A 17724-nucleotide genomic window follows, 5' to 3' on the forward strand; every position below is an offset into this window, starting at 1 on the left:
AAATGCAGAGAGTTCCAGGGGCACCTGGGTGGCTCAGTCGGTTAAACATCTGCCTTCAGTCATGATCCCAGGTTCCCGGGATCAAACCCTGCATTGGCCTCCCTGCTCAGCGGAGAGTCTGCTTCTCCCTCTCCTTCTGCCCCTCCCCTGGCTCATGCTGTCACTCGTTTTCTCTCAAATAAATAAAATCTTAAAAAAAAAAAAAAGAGGGATGCCTGGGTGGCTCAGTTGGTTAGGCGTCTGCCTTCAGTTCAGGTCATGATCCCAGGGTACTGGGAACAAGTCCCGCATCAGGCTCCTTGCTCAGTGGGGACCCTGCTTCTCCCTCTGCCTGCCACTCCCTCTGCTTGTGCTCTCTCTCTCTGACAAATACATAAATAAATAAAATCTTTTTAAAAAAATAATTAAAAAAAAAAAGAAAATGCAGATTCCCATTTGCCCCCCCTTCCCTTCCCAGTTCCTGGTTTTCCCTATTACTAACATCTTGCATTGGTGTGGTGTATTTGCTACAATTGATGAACCAATATTGATACATTATTATTAACTAAAGTTCATAGTTTACGTTATGGTTCACTCTTTGTGCTGTATATTCTATGGGTTTTGACAAATACATAATGTCAGGTATATGTCCACCATTACAGAACCGTTTCACTGACCTAAAAATGCCCTGCGCTCCATCTGTGCCTCCCTCCTCTCCCACCCCCGCATCCTTGGCAACCACTGATATTCTTGTCTCTATAGTTTTGCCTTTTCCAGAAGTCATATAGTTGGAACCATACTGTGTGTAGCCTCTTCAGATTGGCTTCTTCCACTTAGCAAAATGCATGTAAGTTTCTTCCATGTCTTTTCATGACTTAATAGCTCATTTCTTTTTTTTTTTTTTTTAAGATTTTATTTATTTATTTGACAGAGAGAGACACAGCGAGAGAGGGAACACCAGCAGGGGGAGGGGGAGAAGGAGAAGCAGGCTCCCCGCAGAGCAGGGAGCCCGATGTGGGACCTGATCCCAGGACCCTGGGATCATGACCCGAGCCGAAGGCAGTCGCCCAACCAACTGAGCCACCCAGGCGCCCAGCTCATTTCTTTTTATCACCGAAATATATTCCATTGTCTGGATGTACCACAGTTTGTTTATTGAAGGACATCTTAGTTGCTTCCAGCTTTTGGCAATTAGGAATAAAGCTGCTATAAACATCCATGTGCAGGTTTTCTGTGGACGAAAGTTTTCAACCCATTTAGGAGTAGGAATGCTGGATCATTTGGTAAGACTGTTTAATTTTGTAAGAAACAGCAGGCTGCCTTCCACAGTACCATTTTGCATCCCCACCAGCAACAAATGAAAGTTCTGTTCTTCCACATCCTTGCCAGCATTTAGTGTTATCACTGTTTTGGATTTGGGCTATTGTGATAGGTGTGTAGTGGTATCTCATTGTCTGTTGGATGTTAATATTTTTACTTTGATTTATGGTAATGGGATAAGTATAATACCACCCTGATTATTTTGTCTTGTACTTTAATTACTAATGAGAGTAAACCTTTTTTGACTTATTTATTTACTACTAGTGTTTTTCTTGCATGAATTCATACTCTAGCCTTATTTGTCCAGTGAGAATTTGATACTCTTCTTGGAAGTTTATATGTGTCTGTGTGTTTCTTTTTTTCCACCCAATTTTTTTTATTGTGGTAAAATACACGTAACATAAAATTCACTGTCTCAACCATTTTTAAGTGTACGTTTAGGTTGCATGTGTTTTTAATATCATGTCTTATATTTTCTTTAATATTTTCCCTTAATACTGATTTTTTTTTAAACCTAACTTTCTCTTGACTTGATTTTCTTTTGCTTCAAAAGCAAAAACTACCTTTTCTTCCTAGTTGAGATTTGGATCTTGTTCCAATTTAATGAACTGATGGAATAAATTAAACCTTTTAGTCCTGGGGTGATGTTTTTATTTTATTTTATTTTATTTTTTTAAAGATTTTATTTATTTATTTTGACAGAGAGAGACACAGCGAGAGAGGGAACACAAGCAGAGGGAGTGGGAGAGGGAGAAGCAGGCTTCCCGCTGAGCAGGGAGCCCGATGCGTGGCTCGATCCCAGGACCCTGGGATCGTGATGGGAGCCGAAGGCAGACAGACGCTTAACGACTGAGCCACCCAGGCGCCCCTGGGGTGATGTTTTTAAATAACTTGAAGCTCCTAAATAACTATGATGATCCAGTCCCTCCTGATGGCTGATGGTATGTTTCATTTTTAAATAGCTCTTCCCTGGGTGACTCAGTCGATTAAGCGTCTGTCTTCGGCTCCCGTCAGGTTCCCAGGGTCCTGGGTTTTCTGCTCAGTGGGGAGCCTGCTTCTCCTTCTCCCTCTGCCTGCCACTCCCCCTGCTTGTGTGCTCTGGCTCTCTCTCTCTCTCAAATAAATAAAATCTTTAAAAAAAAAAAATAGGGGCGCCTGGGTGGCTCAGTCGTTAAGCGTCTGCCTTCGGCTCAGGTCATAATCCCAGGGTCCTGGGATCGAGCCACGCATCGGGCTCCCTGCTCGGCGGGAGGCCTGCTTCTCCCTCTCCCACTCCCCCTGCTTGTGTTCCCTCTCTCGCTGTGTCTCTCTCTGTCAGATGAATAAATAAAATCTTAAAAAAAAAAAAATAGCCCTTCCCAAGCCAGCAGTGACCCCCAGAAACAAGTCAGATGTAACTTGGTAATATCTGTATTAATTTGCATATTGGTATAAAGCACACCCTTAGGATCACCCTTCCAAAATGACTTTATTCTGGACTTTTCTTTCCATGGACTAAAAGTGGGTTTGAAACTCAGCCATGATTCTGTGTTCGGTGTTTACAAACTAAGGTGTTAAAATTCACCTTAAACTTAGGACTGAAAATTAGGTTTTAATTAAGTTACCTGTTTTAGTTTAAATGAATTCTGTTCAGCTAGTAAAGGGGTATGCATTTTCATTGCCCTTTGGAATTAAAAATAATCTGCTTTGCCTAATTACTCTCTTTTCTGTGACTAATTAAAATCTATAAAAATTGTAGTAGCCAAATAGGAACCGTACTAAAAAGTGATTTGGGCTTTTAAAATCAATGTGCCTTTTGCAAAGAGATGCTTAGCTGATGTTTTAAATGTGTGTTATGTTAATGCAAGTTTCTGTTATTAATTTCCTGTTTTCTCTTTACTGTTTGAAAACCCACAGAACCAAGCCTGTTTCAGTAGGGTTTTTGTGTGTGCATTGAAGTCCTTTTCTATAATAACAAATACTGAATCATTTTACTACAGCTCTTCCAAATCTGGTTCTCATTTGTTTGCCACTTGACTCGCTCAGCCTCTGTCTCTCCCAGCATAATGTCACTTTGTCCTCTCTGAGAAGTTTTGTTTATTTCCAAATGAGGAATTTTCTGAGTGAAAATTAAGTCTTCCATGACCCCCCAAACTTGAACATTCTTCTCCTTCCAAGCAAATGTTTTAGTTTTTTTCTTTTTTCTTCCTTTCTTCTTCTTCTTCTTTTTTTTTTTTTTTTTGGCTTCTAAATGCAGTTATCCTCTGGGCTGCTGAGGCAGAGCACAGAAAGCCTTGTTGCAAATGTCCAAGGAGTTTGGGTTGGCAGAAAATGATGGAAGAGTGAACAGGTGCCTGTGGTCAAGGCAGCCTAGCTTGGGTGTGGGTCAGATGAGCTCTGAACCGTGCCAAAGCGGAGGAACATGAATATATAGCTGCCATCTAGTTTCCCGTCTTTCGTGGCCCTTATTTTTCTGCTTTGAGGAGACAATTGAAACACATCTTGTTTCATAGAAAGGCCTAAAGATCTGAAGTATCCAAAAAGCTTTTCTAAATGTCCTCTCTCCCTGATAAATGATAATTTACGTCGTTACATTAGGAAACATTTACGTATTATGAAGCCATAGGGCTCTTTCCTGCATCAGAGCCAACAATAGGTTAAGTTCATTTTAAAATGCAACAAACAGAAGCTGGCTGCCATTTCTGGAAGAGTCTGGGAGTACTCCCTATTCATCCCTACCCACTGTCATGGCTCTTCTCTCCCCTCCACAATCCCCAGTCTGTCTCTCCCTTACACCCAGCTTAGGTCACTGGGGAGCTGACAAACCTTATACCCTACAAGGAGAAAACAGAGCAGCTGCCCCTGCTCCCCCTCCATCCTTGCTCAGAAGGCCACGGGAGTTATGAATCTGAAATGTCAAGTGCAGGCAGGAAATGCGCAGTCACAGCCGTCCAGAGGCAGTGACAGGCCTCTCTTTGGCTGCCAGTATCACTGTTGTTAGTTTAGTACCAGCACAGAAGGAGTCCGAGGAAAGCATCGTTTCACAAAGGAAAGGGAGAGAAATGGCGGTCAGACCCTTGTACACGCGTGGCCGCCACGGAGCACCTTCTCCCCACCTGCGGTCAGGCCCTGTTGGAAGGCAGCAGCAGAGAGCAGGAAAGCCTGGAGAGCCAGAGTGGACTGTTTTAAAGGTTTATATTATGGGCTTAAGGAGGAAAATTGAATATTTAGCCTGGACATGAGAACATGTGAAGGAGTGGAGATTTGTTTTCTTTGAGTCTAAGAAGCGTTACTTTCTGAAATGTGGCTACCAGCTCGTCCCTCTTTCCATTGTGGTCAGGTCCAAGAGGACTGGGTTTAAGTTACTGTGGGTGAGAGGAAAGCTAATCAATAGTCAAGTGTTTTGTGTCGCACTGGATTAGCAGAAGGAAGAAATGCACGGGGTATTGAGAGGTATGGACCCAGGCGGGCCAGCCTGGCTTGGAATCCTGGCTTCCGCATTTCCTAGCTGTGGGACCTTGGAATAAATTACTCTACCTCTAAGCCTCAGTCACCTCATCCATAAAGTGGGGATAATGTACCTATTTCTTCATAGCGTTACTTTTAAGGTTAAAGGAGTTAATATAGGTAAAGTGCTTTGAACAGTGGCTGGCTCTGTTAAGGGCTGTTTGTGTGGTAAATGTAATCAGCACAAACAGTGGGAAGGATTTTAGGGTCATCTGGGGCAGCACTTCACTTTACAGCTAAGGAGGCAGTCGCAGGAGGTAGAATTGAGATTAGAAGCCATTTCTGCAGACTTCTAGTCCAGGGCTGTTGCCACTGTTCGGCTACCTTTTGGAAATTGCCCGTTGCCTCAAAAGCACTTCCTTTTTGTTCCTCTTCCATCCCCTCCCCCTCAGAGCCAGTTTTTCTAGGGTACTTCTTATGTGCCAGCACTGTGCTAAAGGCTGACATATGTGACCTTATTTAATCCTTACAGCAACCTGTGACGAAGGTGCTATTATTAGCCCCATTTGTTTTACAAGTGGCATCTGAAGCTCAGAGAGGTTCAGTGACTTGCCCAGGGGTACACAGCTTCAAAGAGGTAGAGCCTGGGTTAGAGCCCGGGCTGTCTGACTCCAGAACCTGTGTTGTTAACCGTGCCGCGGATTTTCCTCAGAAAGTCCCAGTAGAGTACAGATGTGCTCAATTAAACCAGCTATTGCTGAAGCAGCCACAGCAGTCAGCCATACAGATTGGAGGCCATTTTGTCATCCTGTTTCAACCTATAACCTGCTTTGTTTTCAGACCTAGGTCTCACGTGTGTCCTTATTCTGACAATGCTGTTAACAAAAACAGGTTACCAAAAGAATTTCTCTCCCTGCTTGAGACTCTGAAAGTCGAAGGTCAGGGAGCAGACCAAGAGAGGTCAGGACCAGAGCTTGTGGTTATCAGGGCTCTGGGCAAGGTGGGGGTCACTGCCAGGACCCTAGTAGACCAGATAACATGGGTCAGATGCCAGAATTCCCATCTAGACCAGTGGTTCTTTACCTTTAACCCCTGTGAGACACTCATGACAATCTTAAACTCCCTTCTTTTCAGAAAAATGCACAAGCTTGCACACCAAAATATTGTTTTCAGGTGGCCTTAGCAAAAAACCTCTGTACTAGGCTGCATAGTAAAGTATTTAAGAGCATACTCTGGAGCCAGATGGCCTGGATTCAAAATCCGCCTCTCCCACCTTTTTTTTTTTTTCTTTTTTAATCAGGGGCTGAGTTATTTATTTATTTATTTATTTATTTATTTATTTATTTATTTATTTATTTATTTATTTATTTATTTATTTGACAGAGAGAGACACAGCAAGAGAGGGAACACAAGCAGGGGGAGTGGGAGAGGGAGAAGCAGGCTTCCGCCTGAGCAGGGAGCCCGATGCAGGGCTCGATCCCAGGACACTGGGACCATGACTTGAGCCGAAGGCAGACGCTTAACGACTGAGCCACCCAGGCGCCCCTCACCTCTCCCACTTATTAGCTGTGCAGCCTTGAGCCAAGTTACTTAGTGTCTCGGGCTTCAATTCCCTCAACTATAAAATGAGGACAATAACAGTAATTATAGGATCGTTGTGAGGATTAAATGAGTTACTATGTATAAAATGCCTAGTACCCTGTTCCTTTACAGCACCGTTCACTCTTACTGCTAGTAGTAGCTTAGCCCATTCAGTAAATGGTTATGGGCAGAATGAATGAATAATTCTAATGGGGATGCCAAGTCTAAAGTAGAACATCCCAACCAGTGTGTCACAAGTGGGCTATAGTTATGTAAAGATATTGACCCGCTCAGCCCTTGGGGCTGCTAGAGCCCCAGCTGGTTGCTCCTGGCTTCAGACAGAAGCCATCTGCTACGTACAAACATCCTTCTCCCTGGGTGCCCCAACATGAAAACAGTTTGGGCAGTACTGATGGAGAAGATCAGTTGGCAGATAGTGAGTACCAAGTAGGCAGTCCAGGTCCCAAGTCCAGGGGAATTCTGTGGATGGGCAGTGAGAATCTTAACTGCTAAACCCAGAACAAGGCTTCACAGCTATGGGCTCTGGCTCAAGTAGGCTGATCACCAATGCAAAGGAAGTCTGCCAGCAGGATGCTCCAGCACTTCCCTTCTTGCACACAAGGACCCGGTGAGTCACTCCACAAGGATTTGCAGAGAGCCCACAGTGAACCAGAAACCAGGCTGGAGCCCAAAGTCCTGTGTGGGCAACAAATGTGAAAGAGGCAGTGATAAGTACTGAAGTAGGTGACTGTCGGTGTGTGAGTGCTAGGAAGAGGTAGAGCCAAGGGCTGCAGGGATTTATAACAGCTCCCAGCCTTGCCTGCAAGGTGGAGTCCGAGGGCCATAGGAAGCTTTTGAAGAGTTTTGATCAAGGAAGTAGTGGATTTAGGTTTGTACTTTTTTTTTCACCCAAAGATTTTATTTATTTGAGAGAAACAGAGCATGAGTGGGGGAGGGGCGGGGAGAGGGAGAGCAAGAAGCAGACTCCCTGCTGAGCAGGGAACCTGACGTGGGACTCCATCCTAGCCGCGCCCCGCCCCCCCTCCCCCCACCAAGATCACAACCTGAGTGGAAGGCAGATGCTTAACTCACTAAGCCACTCATGTGCCCTTGAACTTTTTTTAAAAGTCTGACACAATATTACAAAATGCCTAGGAAACAGGCAAGAGCTTATTTGAGGACATATATTAGTAGGCTCTTACAGTAGTTAAGATGTGAGAGGTGATATCCGAAATAGGTACATAGACTTATTAAGTTTTTAAAAATTGTTTCTAGTTGAGGTATAATTGATGTACGACATTATATTTAAGTTTTAGATGTACAACATCATGACTTAATATTTGTATGTATTGCAAAATGATCACCATAGTTAATATCCATCGCCCTACATGATTACAGATTGTTTTCTTATGTTGAGAACTTTTAAGATTTATTCTCCTTGCAACTGCCAAATATGCAATTCGGTATTAGTAACTATAGTCACCATGTTGTACATTACATCCCCATGACTTACTTATTTTATAACTGGAAGTTTGTACCTTTTGTCTCTCTTGATCCATTTTGCCTACCCCCAACCACCAATCTGTTCTCTGTATCTATGAGTTTGCGTGTTCTTTGGGTTTTTGTATGCCATTCATGAGTGAGATCATATGGTATTTGTCTTTGACTTATTTCACTTAGCATAATACCATCTATGTCCATCCATGTTGTCACAAGATGGCAAGATTTCCATTTTTTATGGCGAAATAATATCTTGTTGTATATATGCACCACAGTTTCTTTATCCATTCATCCATCCATGGACACTTAAGTTTTCCATGTCTTGGCTATTGTAAATAATGCTGAATGTGTATATTTTTTCAAGTCAGTGTTTTTATTTTCTTTGGACAAATACCCAGAAGTGGAACTGCTGGATCATATATGGTAGTTTTATTTTTAATTTTTTGAGGAACCTCCATACTGTTTTCCAATTTACACCAATTTCCATTCCCACCAACAGTGCACAAGGGTTCCCTTTTCTCCACATCCTCCCCAATGCTTGCTATTTTGTGTCTTTTTGACAATAGCCATTCTAACAGGTGATATCTCATTGTGGCTTTGATTTGCATTTCTCTCATGATTAGGGATGTTGAGCATCTTTTTATGTACCTTTTGGCCATTTGGATGTCTTTGGAAAATGTCGATTCAGATCCTCTGCCTGGTTTTTAATTGAATTGTTTGGGGTATTTGCTGTTAAGTTGTATGAGTTCTTTGTATCTTTTGGATATTAACCCCTTATCAGATATATGATTTGCAGATGTTTTCTCCCTTTCTATAGGTTGCCTTTTCATTTTGTTGATGGTTTCCTTTGCCGTGCAGGACCTTTTTTAGTTCGATGCAGTCCCACTTGTTTATTTTCGCTTTTGTTTCCTTTGCTTTTGGTGTCAAATCCAAAAAATTATAGCCAAGACCATGTCAGGGAGCTTACCACCTGTGTTTTCGTCTAGGAGTTCTATGGTTTCAGGTCTTACATTCAAGTCTTTAATCCCTTTTGAGTTAATTTTTGTGTATGGTGTCAAATAGTGGTGTATCTAGACTTTTGAGGGCAAAGAAGGAATCAAGGATGACCCCACCATTTCTGGGTGGCTGGAAATGCTAGCCCAGGGATGGGGGATACTGGAAGAGAAGAGTTCTGGGGAGCACATGATGAGTTCTGTTGGGGCCTCATTCTGTTTGTGATGCCTGTGGGATGTTCCCTGATGATAGTCAACAAGGCCAGTGGATGGATAGGTCCGAGCATAGGAGAGCTGTTGGAATGTGTAGAGATGTGATGTGTGCTCCCCAGAACCAGCAGCACTGGGGCTGGCAGCCTGCCTTTAACGGGGCTTCCTTCTAAGGACAGTGAGTTTAAGGATTTTATTTATTTATTTGAGAGAGAGAGAGAGAGAGCGCACGAGCTTGAGCAGGGGGAGGGGCAGAGGGAGAGGGAGAAGCAGGCTCCCTGCTGAGGAGGGAGCCCGATGTGGGGCTCGATCCCAGGACGCCTGGATCATGACCTGAGCCGTAGGCAGACACTTAACCAACTGAGCCACCCAGGCACCCCAGGACAGTGAGTTTAAAAGTGGATTTTGATCAATGAATCTTACTTTACAACCAGTTTGGCTGGTGTGCTTCTGTTGTATGCTCAACTTTTAGAATTCTTCAATATTTATATTGTGAACCTTCACAAAAGCCAGCATAGTTCTATACTTTGAAGAATTCATCTTTTTCTTCTTGGTTGGCCTCATTCACTCTTTCCTTATGTGTCCTTGTAGCAGGAGGAAGCTTTGCAACTCATAATGTGACACTGTCCGTTTTCTCAGACTTGTGACCCAGAAGGAAATCTCTGACCTCAGCTGTGGCTCTTGGTGCTGGCCAGAAGCCAACTTCATGTCTGAGTGTACGAGTAGCAGTTTGCCATGGAGAGCTTGGGGCTGCAAACGGTGACCCTCAGTGATGGGACGACAGCCTATGTCCAGCAAGCTGTCAAAGGTGAGTATTTCCAGGTACCCCAGAATCTCACCCTGTCCCCCAGCCTCTGGAGAGGAGTGTCCCCTTCTCAAAGTCTCACCACCACCACCACCGTGCACTCCCGCTTGCATGCCACAACTTACTCAGCATGAGAATTTCTTGAGGTCATTGACAAAATGGCAACTCTTTAAAAGAAAATGCCATCGAGGCAGGCCAGCCTAGAAAATCAGACTAGCCCAGCTGGAGGAACCAAGACCTCTGAAAGGCAGAATTCCTTACATGTTGTAAGTAGTTCATAAATATTTCTGGAAATGAATGAACACTCTGCTGGTTATATGTCTTCCCACTTTTCAAATAATTCAAATAAGTCCAGTTTCTCAGTGCTCTCTAGAAACTTTCAAGTAAGTTAAGCCATGTACAGAGGGGGACACCCAAGCATAGATCTCATGCCTTAGGCCCCACTAAGGTTGCCAGGAATAAAAATACAGGGTATACAGTTAAATTTGAATTGAAAAAAAAAAATTGAATTGCAGATAGACAATGAATAATTTTGTAGTAAAGTATGTCCCAAATACTGCATGGGATAGATAAGTATAAACATGGGATTAAGCACTACAAATAGTAAAATAATGGGGCACCTGGGTGACTCAGTCAGTTAAGCATCTGCCTTAGGCTCGGGTCGTGATCGGGTGTCCTGGGATCAAGTTGGGCTCCCTGCTCAGTGAGAAGTTTGCTTCTCCCTTTCCCTCTGGCCCTGCTCATGTGCTCTCTCTCTTTCTCTCTCAAATAAATAAGTAAAATCTTAAGAAAATAAAAGTAGTAAAATAGTAGCACTAAGTACTGAAAAAGAGTTTGCTGTTTACCTGAAATTTGGAATCACCTGAAATTCCATTCTCAAGAAACTTAAAATCAAGGTGGGTGTGGAGTCAGAACTGAGTGTCACTGAAGGACAGGGCCTTCGGGCCAGGGACACTCACCGCTGTGACAGCCTCCTTTCTCACCAGCATTCTCAGGCATGCCAGATGGCCTGCCTGTCTTCCTTGGACAGCACTGGGCAAACATCACCTCGCTCCTGCTCTTTATTTTGCCTCTTCTGGACTCTGTGAGCTCCACCATCCTCGTGAATGCACTATCATTGCAACATTGCCCGCCTTCATCTCAACACATTGTGAAAGTGTATTTCAGTTCCCCAGAGAAATTGTTTGTTGATTTTATTTTAAATTGTCTGCTTCCTGATGACGACAAAGAGGCCCCTTAATCTCCTCAGTAAGCTCTTTCCATATGACAGTGTTGGCGGGGAGGGTTGCCTTCTGGAAAGGTTTTTGTCAAGAGCTGTCTATGATGTGTGGGCCTGGTTGGCTTCGTCTGCTTGAGAGCGGAACTTCTCTGGAATACCTTTGAGGCCTGAAACTCTCTGTTGGCAGACTCCCCATCACAGGTCTTGCCCCTCTGCTGCAGTCACAGCAGAATGAGATGGAAGAACTTAGGAAGCCTGGAAAAATGGCTGCGTCTGCTCCCTGGACCCAGTTATTTCCCGTGCCTCGGTCTTCTGCTGTGAATTAATGGTCGAGTGGGTGAATAAAGAGCAAAGTGGCCACGCTTGGCCTGAGAAAGCCACCCTCTTTTCTTACGTCTTCCCCTTTTTTGTGTGGGTCTCCTTGCTTCGCCCACCTCCCCGTTCCTCTCTCTCTCTCGTCGCCATTCTCTGGCTCCTGCAGCGTGTGCACACAGACTCACACACAACCGATTTCACACTCCTGAGGGGAGAGCCGGCCTTCGGGAACCAGGACCACACTCCCCCTGGCGAGCTCCCCTGCAGCTCTTGACCAGGCCACTGTCCCTTGTCAGCGGCCAGCTCTCCCTGGGGCCAGCTTAGGCAGCAGGCAGCCCTAACGGTTTATGAGCTTTGTCTATCATCAGGGTAAGCGTAAAACGTTTTTTCTCAACACTTTTGAGAGTGGAAGAGTGTGCTGTGAATAAAAATGCACTGGGACCTTTCGGGGCAAACGGGAACATATGGCCACCTCTCCATCATGGGACATGAGGGCCGTGTCAGTCAGCTGACATCCCCACCCGGCCCTCCGCATTGTCGTCTCTGGTGTGCGAGGTGATTCTAGGTTGAAATCTTTTCCCAAGTAACTCTTCTCAACCTTTGGTCTCGTGCCTCGAAGCAATAGCTGCTGTGCTAGCAGAAGTCTGCTCCTGCTCTCAAAACCCCAAGTGCGGTGCTCTGGCCACGACAGATAAGGCGTTAAATGCAGGGAAGCCCGTGGCTTGCTGATGGGAGGCGGTTCAGGGGGTCCGTCTGCCTGCCTTTCTCCTACGTCTTAACCTTTGTCTCTACCTCACCTGGCTTCGGCTGGGTTGTAGAACTGTGGGTTCCTGACCCGAGAAGACTCGGTGTGGAGGTGAGTTTGGGGATTCTTCTGAGGGGGAGTTAGCAGAGGTAGGCTAGAAGCAGCTGCCTGGTCTTTTCCCCACATCATAAGAGTTCAAATTCCTAAACCTGAAATTCGTGAAGAAAGGAGTAAGCAAACCACTTGTCATGAGCTCTTCCCTCTCCCTTCCTACCTTTCTCGCTTCGTTCCCTCTCATCCCCTGGGAAACTTGGACATGAGGAGAGAGAGGCCTGTCGAATCCTAATTCTACAAAGTTGTTTTTTTTTTTTTTTAAATTTATTTATTTGTCATAGAGAGCACAAGCAGGGTGAGGGGCAGAGGGAGAAACAGGCTTCCCGCTAAGCAGGGAGCCTGATGTGGGACTCGATCTCAGGACCCGGGGATCATGACCTGAGCCAAAGGCAGACGATTAACCAACTCAGCCACCCACGCATCCCTGTCTAATCCTAATTCTAAACCAAAGAGCCTGTTGCTCTTAGAAGTGCTTCCCAGTAAGCCCCATCCCCCACCACCATCTCTAAAGATAAATAAATAAATGAAATCTTAAAAAAAAAAAAAAAATGCTTCCCAGTAAAGATCTGAGGCAAAGGAACGGTAATATCTCAGGAACTCTGGAGTCTTATTCTGTTTTATACTGCTTGCTTGTTGCCTCGGGTGAGTCATCTTTTAATTAGAAAATTGAAATGTGAAAAGGTCAGAGGTGAATGAAGGAGACAGTCCCCACAGCGGCAGTGGAACAAGGCCTGGAGGACACGCAATAGCACAGCAGTTGCGTTCACATTAGCTCCCTGTTGCTTTATTTTCTCTTCTAAAATGCAGATCGGGTTTATGATGATAAAAGCTAAGGCTTGGGGCGCCTGGGGGGGTGCAGTCGGTTGGGCATCCGACTCTTGGTTTTGGCTCAGGTCATTATTTCAGGGTCGTGGGATTGAGCCCCACTTCGGGCTCTGCGCTCAAGGCAGAAGTCTGCTAAAATTTCTCTCTCTCCCTCTCTCTCTGCCCCTCCCTGCCACTCGCTCTTTCTCCAAATAAATTTTTTTAAAAAGCTAAGGCTTATTGAAGGCTGACTACCCACACTCCTGGCATTGTTTTATATTCGTTAATTCATTTAACCTTCACAGCAACCCAGTGACAAAGACACGGTTTTTAATCCTCTTTTTAAGAGGAGGAAACTGAGGCACAGAGAGGTTAAATAAACTGCTGAGAACACACAGCTAATAAGAGGTAGAGCTGAAACTCAAACCCAGGATGCCTGGACAGTTCCAGAGCCACTTGCTTTTAACCACTAAGCTATTCTGCCTTAGAAGGTCTAGTTCTGGGTGTACTGCACAGTGGGAGACAAGGAATGTATTTCGATTTGTTAGTTCAGTTAGAGTGCTGATTTTTGACCCACTGAGGTCTTTCCAGGTTTCAGGGCATTCTTTGTTCTCTATTTAGATCAGTCTCCGCAGCTTACCGTTAGGCTGGAAGTCCCCACTTTACTGGGCATGTATGGAATAATAAATGAAGTTGCTCCTCGAGTAGAGGAAGGGAATCTGTTGGGGGCTCTAGGGTTCCTCATAGTGGGATGTCTTCACACCCAGTAGCATTGAGGCCCAGGCCCAGAGAGGCAAGGAGCAGGGGACATGGAGCATGTCACCTGTGCTTAGACATGCAAACTGTGCCTCAAACAGGCCTCTTCGAGAAGCAGGCAGGTGTCCCTTGGCCCTCTTCTGGGCCTGACCTGCTTCTCTCCGTTTCCACCTTCACAGGAGAGAAGCTGCTTGAAGGGCAAGTGATCCAGCTCGAGGACGGGACCACTGCATACATTCACCAAGTGACGGTGCAGAAAGGTGAGAGCACCCCAAGACACCCCAGCCTCATGGAGGCCAGGCAGGCCCCACTGAGGGAGGGGTGGGATGGCATCGAGCTGCAGAGAAAGGCAAGCATTGCTCTCCTTACAGAACCTCTCTCCTTTGAGGATGGACAGCCTGTACAGCTGGAAGATGGCAGCATGGCCTACATACACCGCACACCCAAAGGTGGGGTCACGGTCCTCATGACTGGTGGGACGGAAGGGAGGCAGAACTGGCAGAGGTTGGGGCATAGCCATGGGAGCTGTAGTGCCCAAGCTCACCTGGAGTAGCAGGCTTGCCTCCCTCCCCCGGTGCCTACCATCGGAGAGGCGATTTCTGCCTCCAGGAAACAGCCCCTGAGCTCAACAGCATGGGCCTTAATGGTGGCTTTGTCTCTACCACAGCTGCAAAGTCTTAGGGCTTTAAGTAGGACCCGAGGATGTCTAAGTACTGAGGAATAACCGTTTATCCCTTCTACAAGTGGTTTCTTGCTTAACTACTGCATGCCAGGCATTGCACTAGGTATGGAGTGTACAAGCGGGGATGGAGGCAGGCATGGTCCCTGCTCTTCCAGAGGCCAGCGGGAGACAGAAGTGAGACGAACAGTCAACGATGAACTCATCATCATGAGCAGAGATCCAGCACAGGGAGGGCTTCTCCGTGGAAGTGATGCTCAGGCTGAGAGCTGAAGGGTAGACTCAGCTGGAAGAAGAGGGACGGCAGGGAACAGCAGGAACAGTATGTGAGGCTCAGAGATGGGAGGAGGAAGAATGGCATATTTCAGGGAACTGCTATGAGCCAGAATGGGGGCGGGGGGGGGGGGCAGGGAGGGCAAGATAGATAAGATGAGAGAGGCAGGGGCCAGAGCACTGGGGCTTGAGTGTCAAGGTAAGGGTTTGGTTGTTGGTCTTTATCCTGAGACCGGTGGGAAGCAGTGGAACTATCAGATAACATGATTTCCTGTGTCCTGCAAAGATCCTTTTGGATGCTGTGCAGCCTGGAGGGAATTAAAGGGCTACCAGTTAGGAGGTTCTTGTGGTCATCTAAGGCCAAGATGATAATGGTCCCCTCGGCTCCTTGGGGACTTTGTGAGTTCCCAGTCAGAGCTCCATAGGAGACCTTGTCCTCGGGAGAGCTGGCCCCAGAAGAAGAGCCAGCCAGAGTGAATCACCAAGGAGAGGGACCAGAAGATGCTGAAACCTTCCTTGGTATATGTAGTTCTCGTTACCTTAAAGCCAGGGTCCCCGCCACATCCCTTGCCCTCGTGCGGCCTCGGGGCTAACTGCGTGTTCCCCGCAGAGGGCTATGACCCCAGTGCCCTGGAAGCCGTCCAGCTGGAAGATGGCTCCACCGCCTACATTCACCACCCCGTGGCTGTGCCGCCAGACAGCGCCATCCTGGCCGTGCAGACGGAGGTGGGCTTGGAGGACTTGGCCGCTGAGGATGACGAGGGCTTCAGCGCAGACACGGTGGTGGCCCTGGAGCAGTATGCCAGCAAGGTGAGCTCGCGGAGCCTGACACGGCCCGTCTGCTCCCTCGGCCCAGATCGCCACCACTCTAGGGGACAAGGGCCGTCCTGTGCTCGGGCCTGGCCCGAGCTACTCCCCATCTTGCCCCTCCACCCCGGCTCCCCCTCCACATCTGTCCACAGCGTGCGTGACAGCGTGGCCGGGGCCACCGACAGCTGGTGACGCTCCCCGTAGTTTATGCCGTCTCGGCCGAGGGAAGGCAGCTTCGAAGAGCGGTGACATCTGTACGGTGGTGACTTAGAGCCTGCTGCACTTGGGCTGTTGTTACAGTAATCCTCTGTGCTGTCTGAGAAAGCCCTTGCCAGTGACTTTTATTAGTTTTCCGGGCCACCGAGGTCAGCCAGTCTCATATTTATTTCTTCTCTGCAACTCATGTAGTCATTTGGGGGAATAACCTCAGTAGGCAGTGACGAGGGCAGATGCAGCAGAGCGGCTGGGATTCTTGGGACATGGGGCCCGCACAGTAGCTCATCTGCGAGGGAGGAAGATCAGGGCTCTCCCCACGTGTCAGTCAGGTAGCGTGCTCTCTGCCGGAGTGGTGGTCCCGCCCATGGGCGACATGGGCACCGAGATCTGTGAGCACGCCAAACCGGGGGGCCCCCTCCCTGGGGTGAACTGCAGAGCCTCAGGGTGGACATGGCAGGGCTCCCTGGGGCACTAATGTTACCCAAAATTTGGGGAGGGGGGCTTGTTTTTATAATAAGACTACGTAGCAGTATCAGAGAAGAAGAGGAAACTTTCATGTCTTTCCAACATGAAGCACAAAACTTGAGAGCAGACTGCTTTGGGCTTTGCCCACTCCCTCCGTTCCCTGCGGTGTATTTTAGAAGCCATATTTGAGACTTGCTGCTGTTAGAAAGACAACTGGGCTTTGGATCATGAACCCTGAGGTCCGTGCTGATTCTCCCGCCACCTAGTCTGACCTTGAGTGAGTCATTCTGCTCCCAGGCGTTAGCTCGTGCCTCTGAGAGGATGAGACAGGACTAGATGACCTCAGAGGTCACTTCCAACCTTTGATTCCCCCAAGAGCCAGTGAGGCAGGGGAATGAAATCCAAACACCTGAATGGGTTAGCCCGCCAAGCAGGCCTGGCCACCTGTGACACTCCCCCGCCATTCACCAGCTGTTTAAGTGTGTGGAATTTTGTCAGCTGCTTGACCCCCTGACTTGGAGCTGACTAGACAGACCTTGCCATGAATTTGGCCTCACCAATTCGTCTCCTACTCCCCGTGCCTTCCAGACTTCTGTTTCAGGAGCTTCTTTTTTTTTTTAATTTTATTTATTTATTTAGCAGAGAGAGAGAGCACAAGCAGGGGGAGTGGCAGGCAGAGGCAGAGGGAGAAGTAGGCTCCCCGCAGAGCAAGGGGAGCCCGATGTGGGACTCGATCCCAGGACCCTGGGATCATGAACGGAGCCAAAGGCAGTCGCTCAACCAACTGAGCCACCCAGGCACCCTCAGGAGCTTCTGGGAAGGCCAGAGTGTCCCGGAAACAAAGACTAAGGGACAGTCCCAACAGGACCCTGCTCAGGAAAGCAGAAGAGCAGTAAGGCCTCCCTGAAGCCCGGGGCAGGTGGGAAGCAGGTGGCTCCAGCAATGTTCTCAAGAGAGAAGATGGCGCAGGGGGAGGGGGGACTGGTCAGTCAGCTGGGTGCTGTGGTTAGAGCTGAAACTTCTGGTGAGCACCTGCAGGCCCTGCCCTGGGTGTTTCTGCAGTTTGCTGCTTGTACCTCACCCTGGTCAACCCAGGTGAGCGTATCCCCACAGCAAGCCCCCTTGTTAATGCCCCTGCTGAGCACAGGTTTCCCACAAGGAGGGAGGGGTCTCCTCCCATCAGAGGGTAACGGCGTCCAGAGCTGTGGCCTCCTAGGTGCGTGTGGTCAAAAGTGGGGCTTGCTGGTGGGGGCGCCTGGGTGGCTCAGTCGTTAAGCGTCTGCCTTCGGCTCAGGTCATGGTCCCAGGATCCTGGGATCGAGCCCCACTTTGGGCTCCCTGGCCAGGCCTGCTTGGCGGGCTAACCCACTCAGGTGTTCAGATTTCATTCCCCTGCCTCACTGGCTGTCGGGGGAATCGAGGGTTGGAAATGACCTCTGAGGTCATCTAGTCCTGTCTCATCCTCTCAGAGGCACAAGCTAAGGCCTGGGAGTGGAATGACTCACTCAAGGTCAG

General features: G+C 47.4%; 1 protein-coding gene across 7 annotated transcripts in view; it reads left to right on the forward strand.

Moving 5' to 3' along the window:
* Nucleotides 1-17724, forward strand: part of ZNF76 (zinc finger protein 76) — a 34116-nt gene that overhangs the window by 9917 nt on the left and 6475 nt on the right. For all 7 annotated transcript variants that reach the window (XM_064597511.1, XM_064597508.1, XM_064597510.1 and 4 more), the window contains exons 2-5: nucleotides 9648-9816; nucleotides 13946-14026; nucleotides 14138-14215; nucleotides 15329-15528. In XM_064597511.1, the coding sequence (XP_064453581.1) occupies nucleotides 9744-9816; nucleotides 13946-14026; nucleotides 14138-14215; nucleotides 15329-15528 (432 nt within the window). In that variant the 5' untranslated portion in view covers nucleotides 9648-9743. The remainder of the gene's footprint in view (nucleotides 1-9647; nucleotides 9817-13945; nucleotides 14027-14137; nucleotides 14216-15328; nucleotides 15529-17724) is intronic.

This window comes from Mirounga angustirostris, unplaced genomic scaffold (genome assembly GCF_029215605.1).
Source record: "Mirounga angustirostris isolate CCGP_5_RB_7025 unplaced genomic scaffold, mMirAng1.0.hap1 SCAF_8, whole genome shotgun sequence".
Lineage (NCBI taxonomy): Eukaryota > Metazoa > Chordata > Mammalia > Carnivora > Phocidae > Mirounga > Mirounga angustirostris.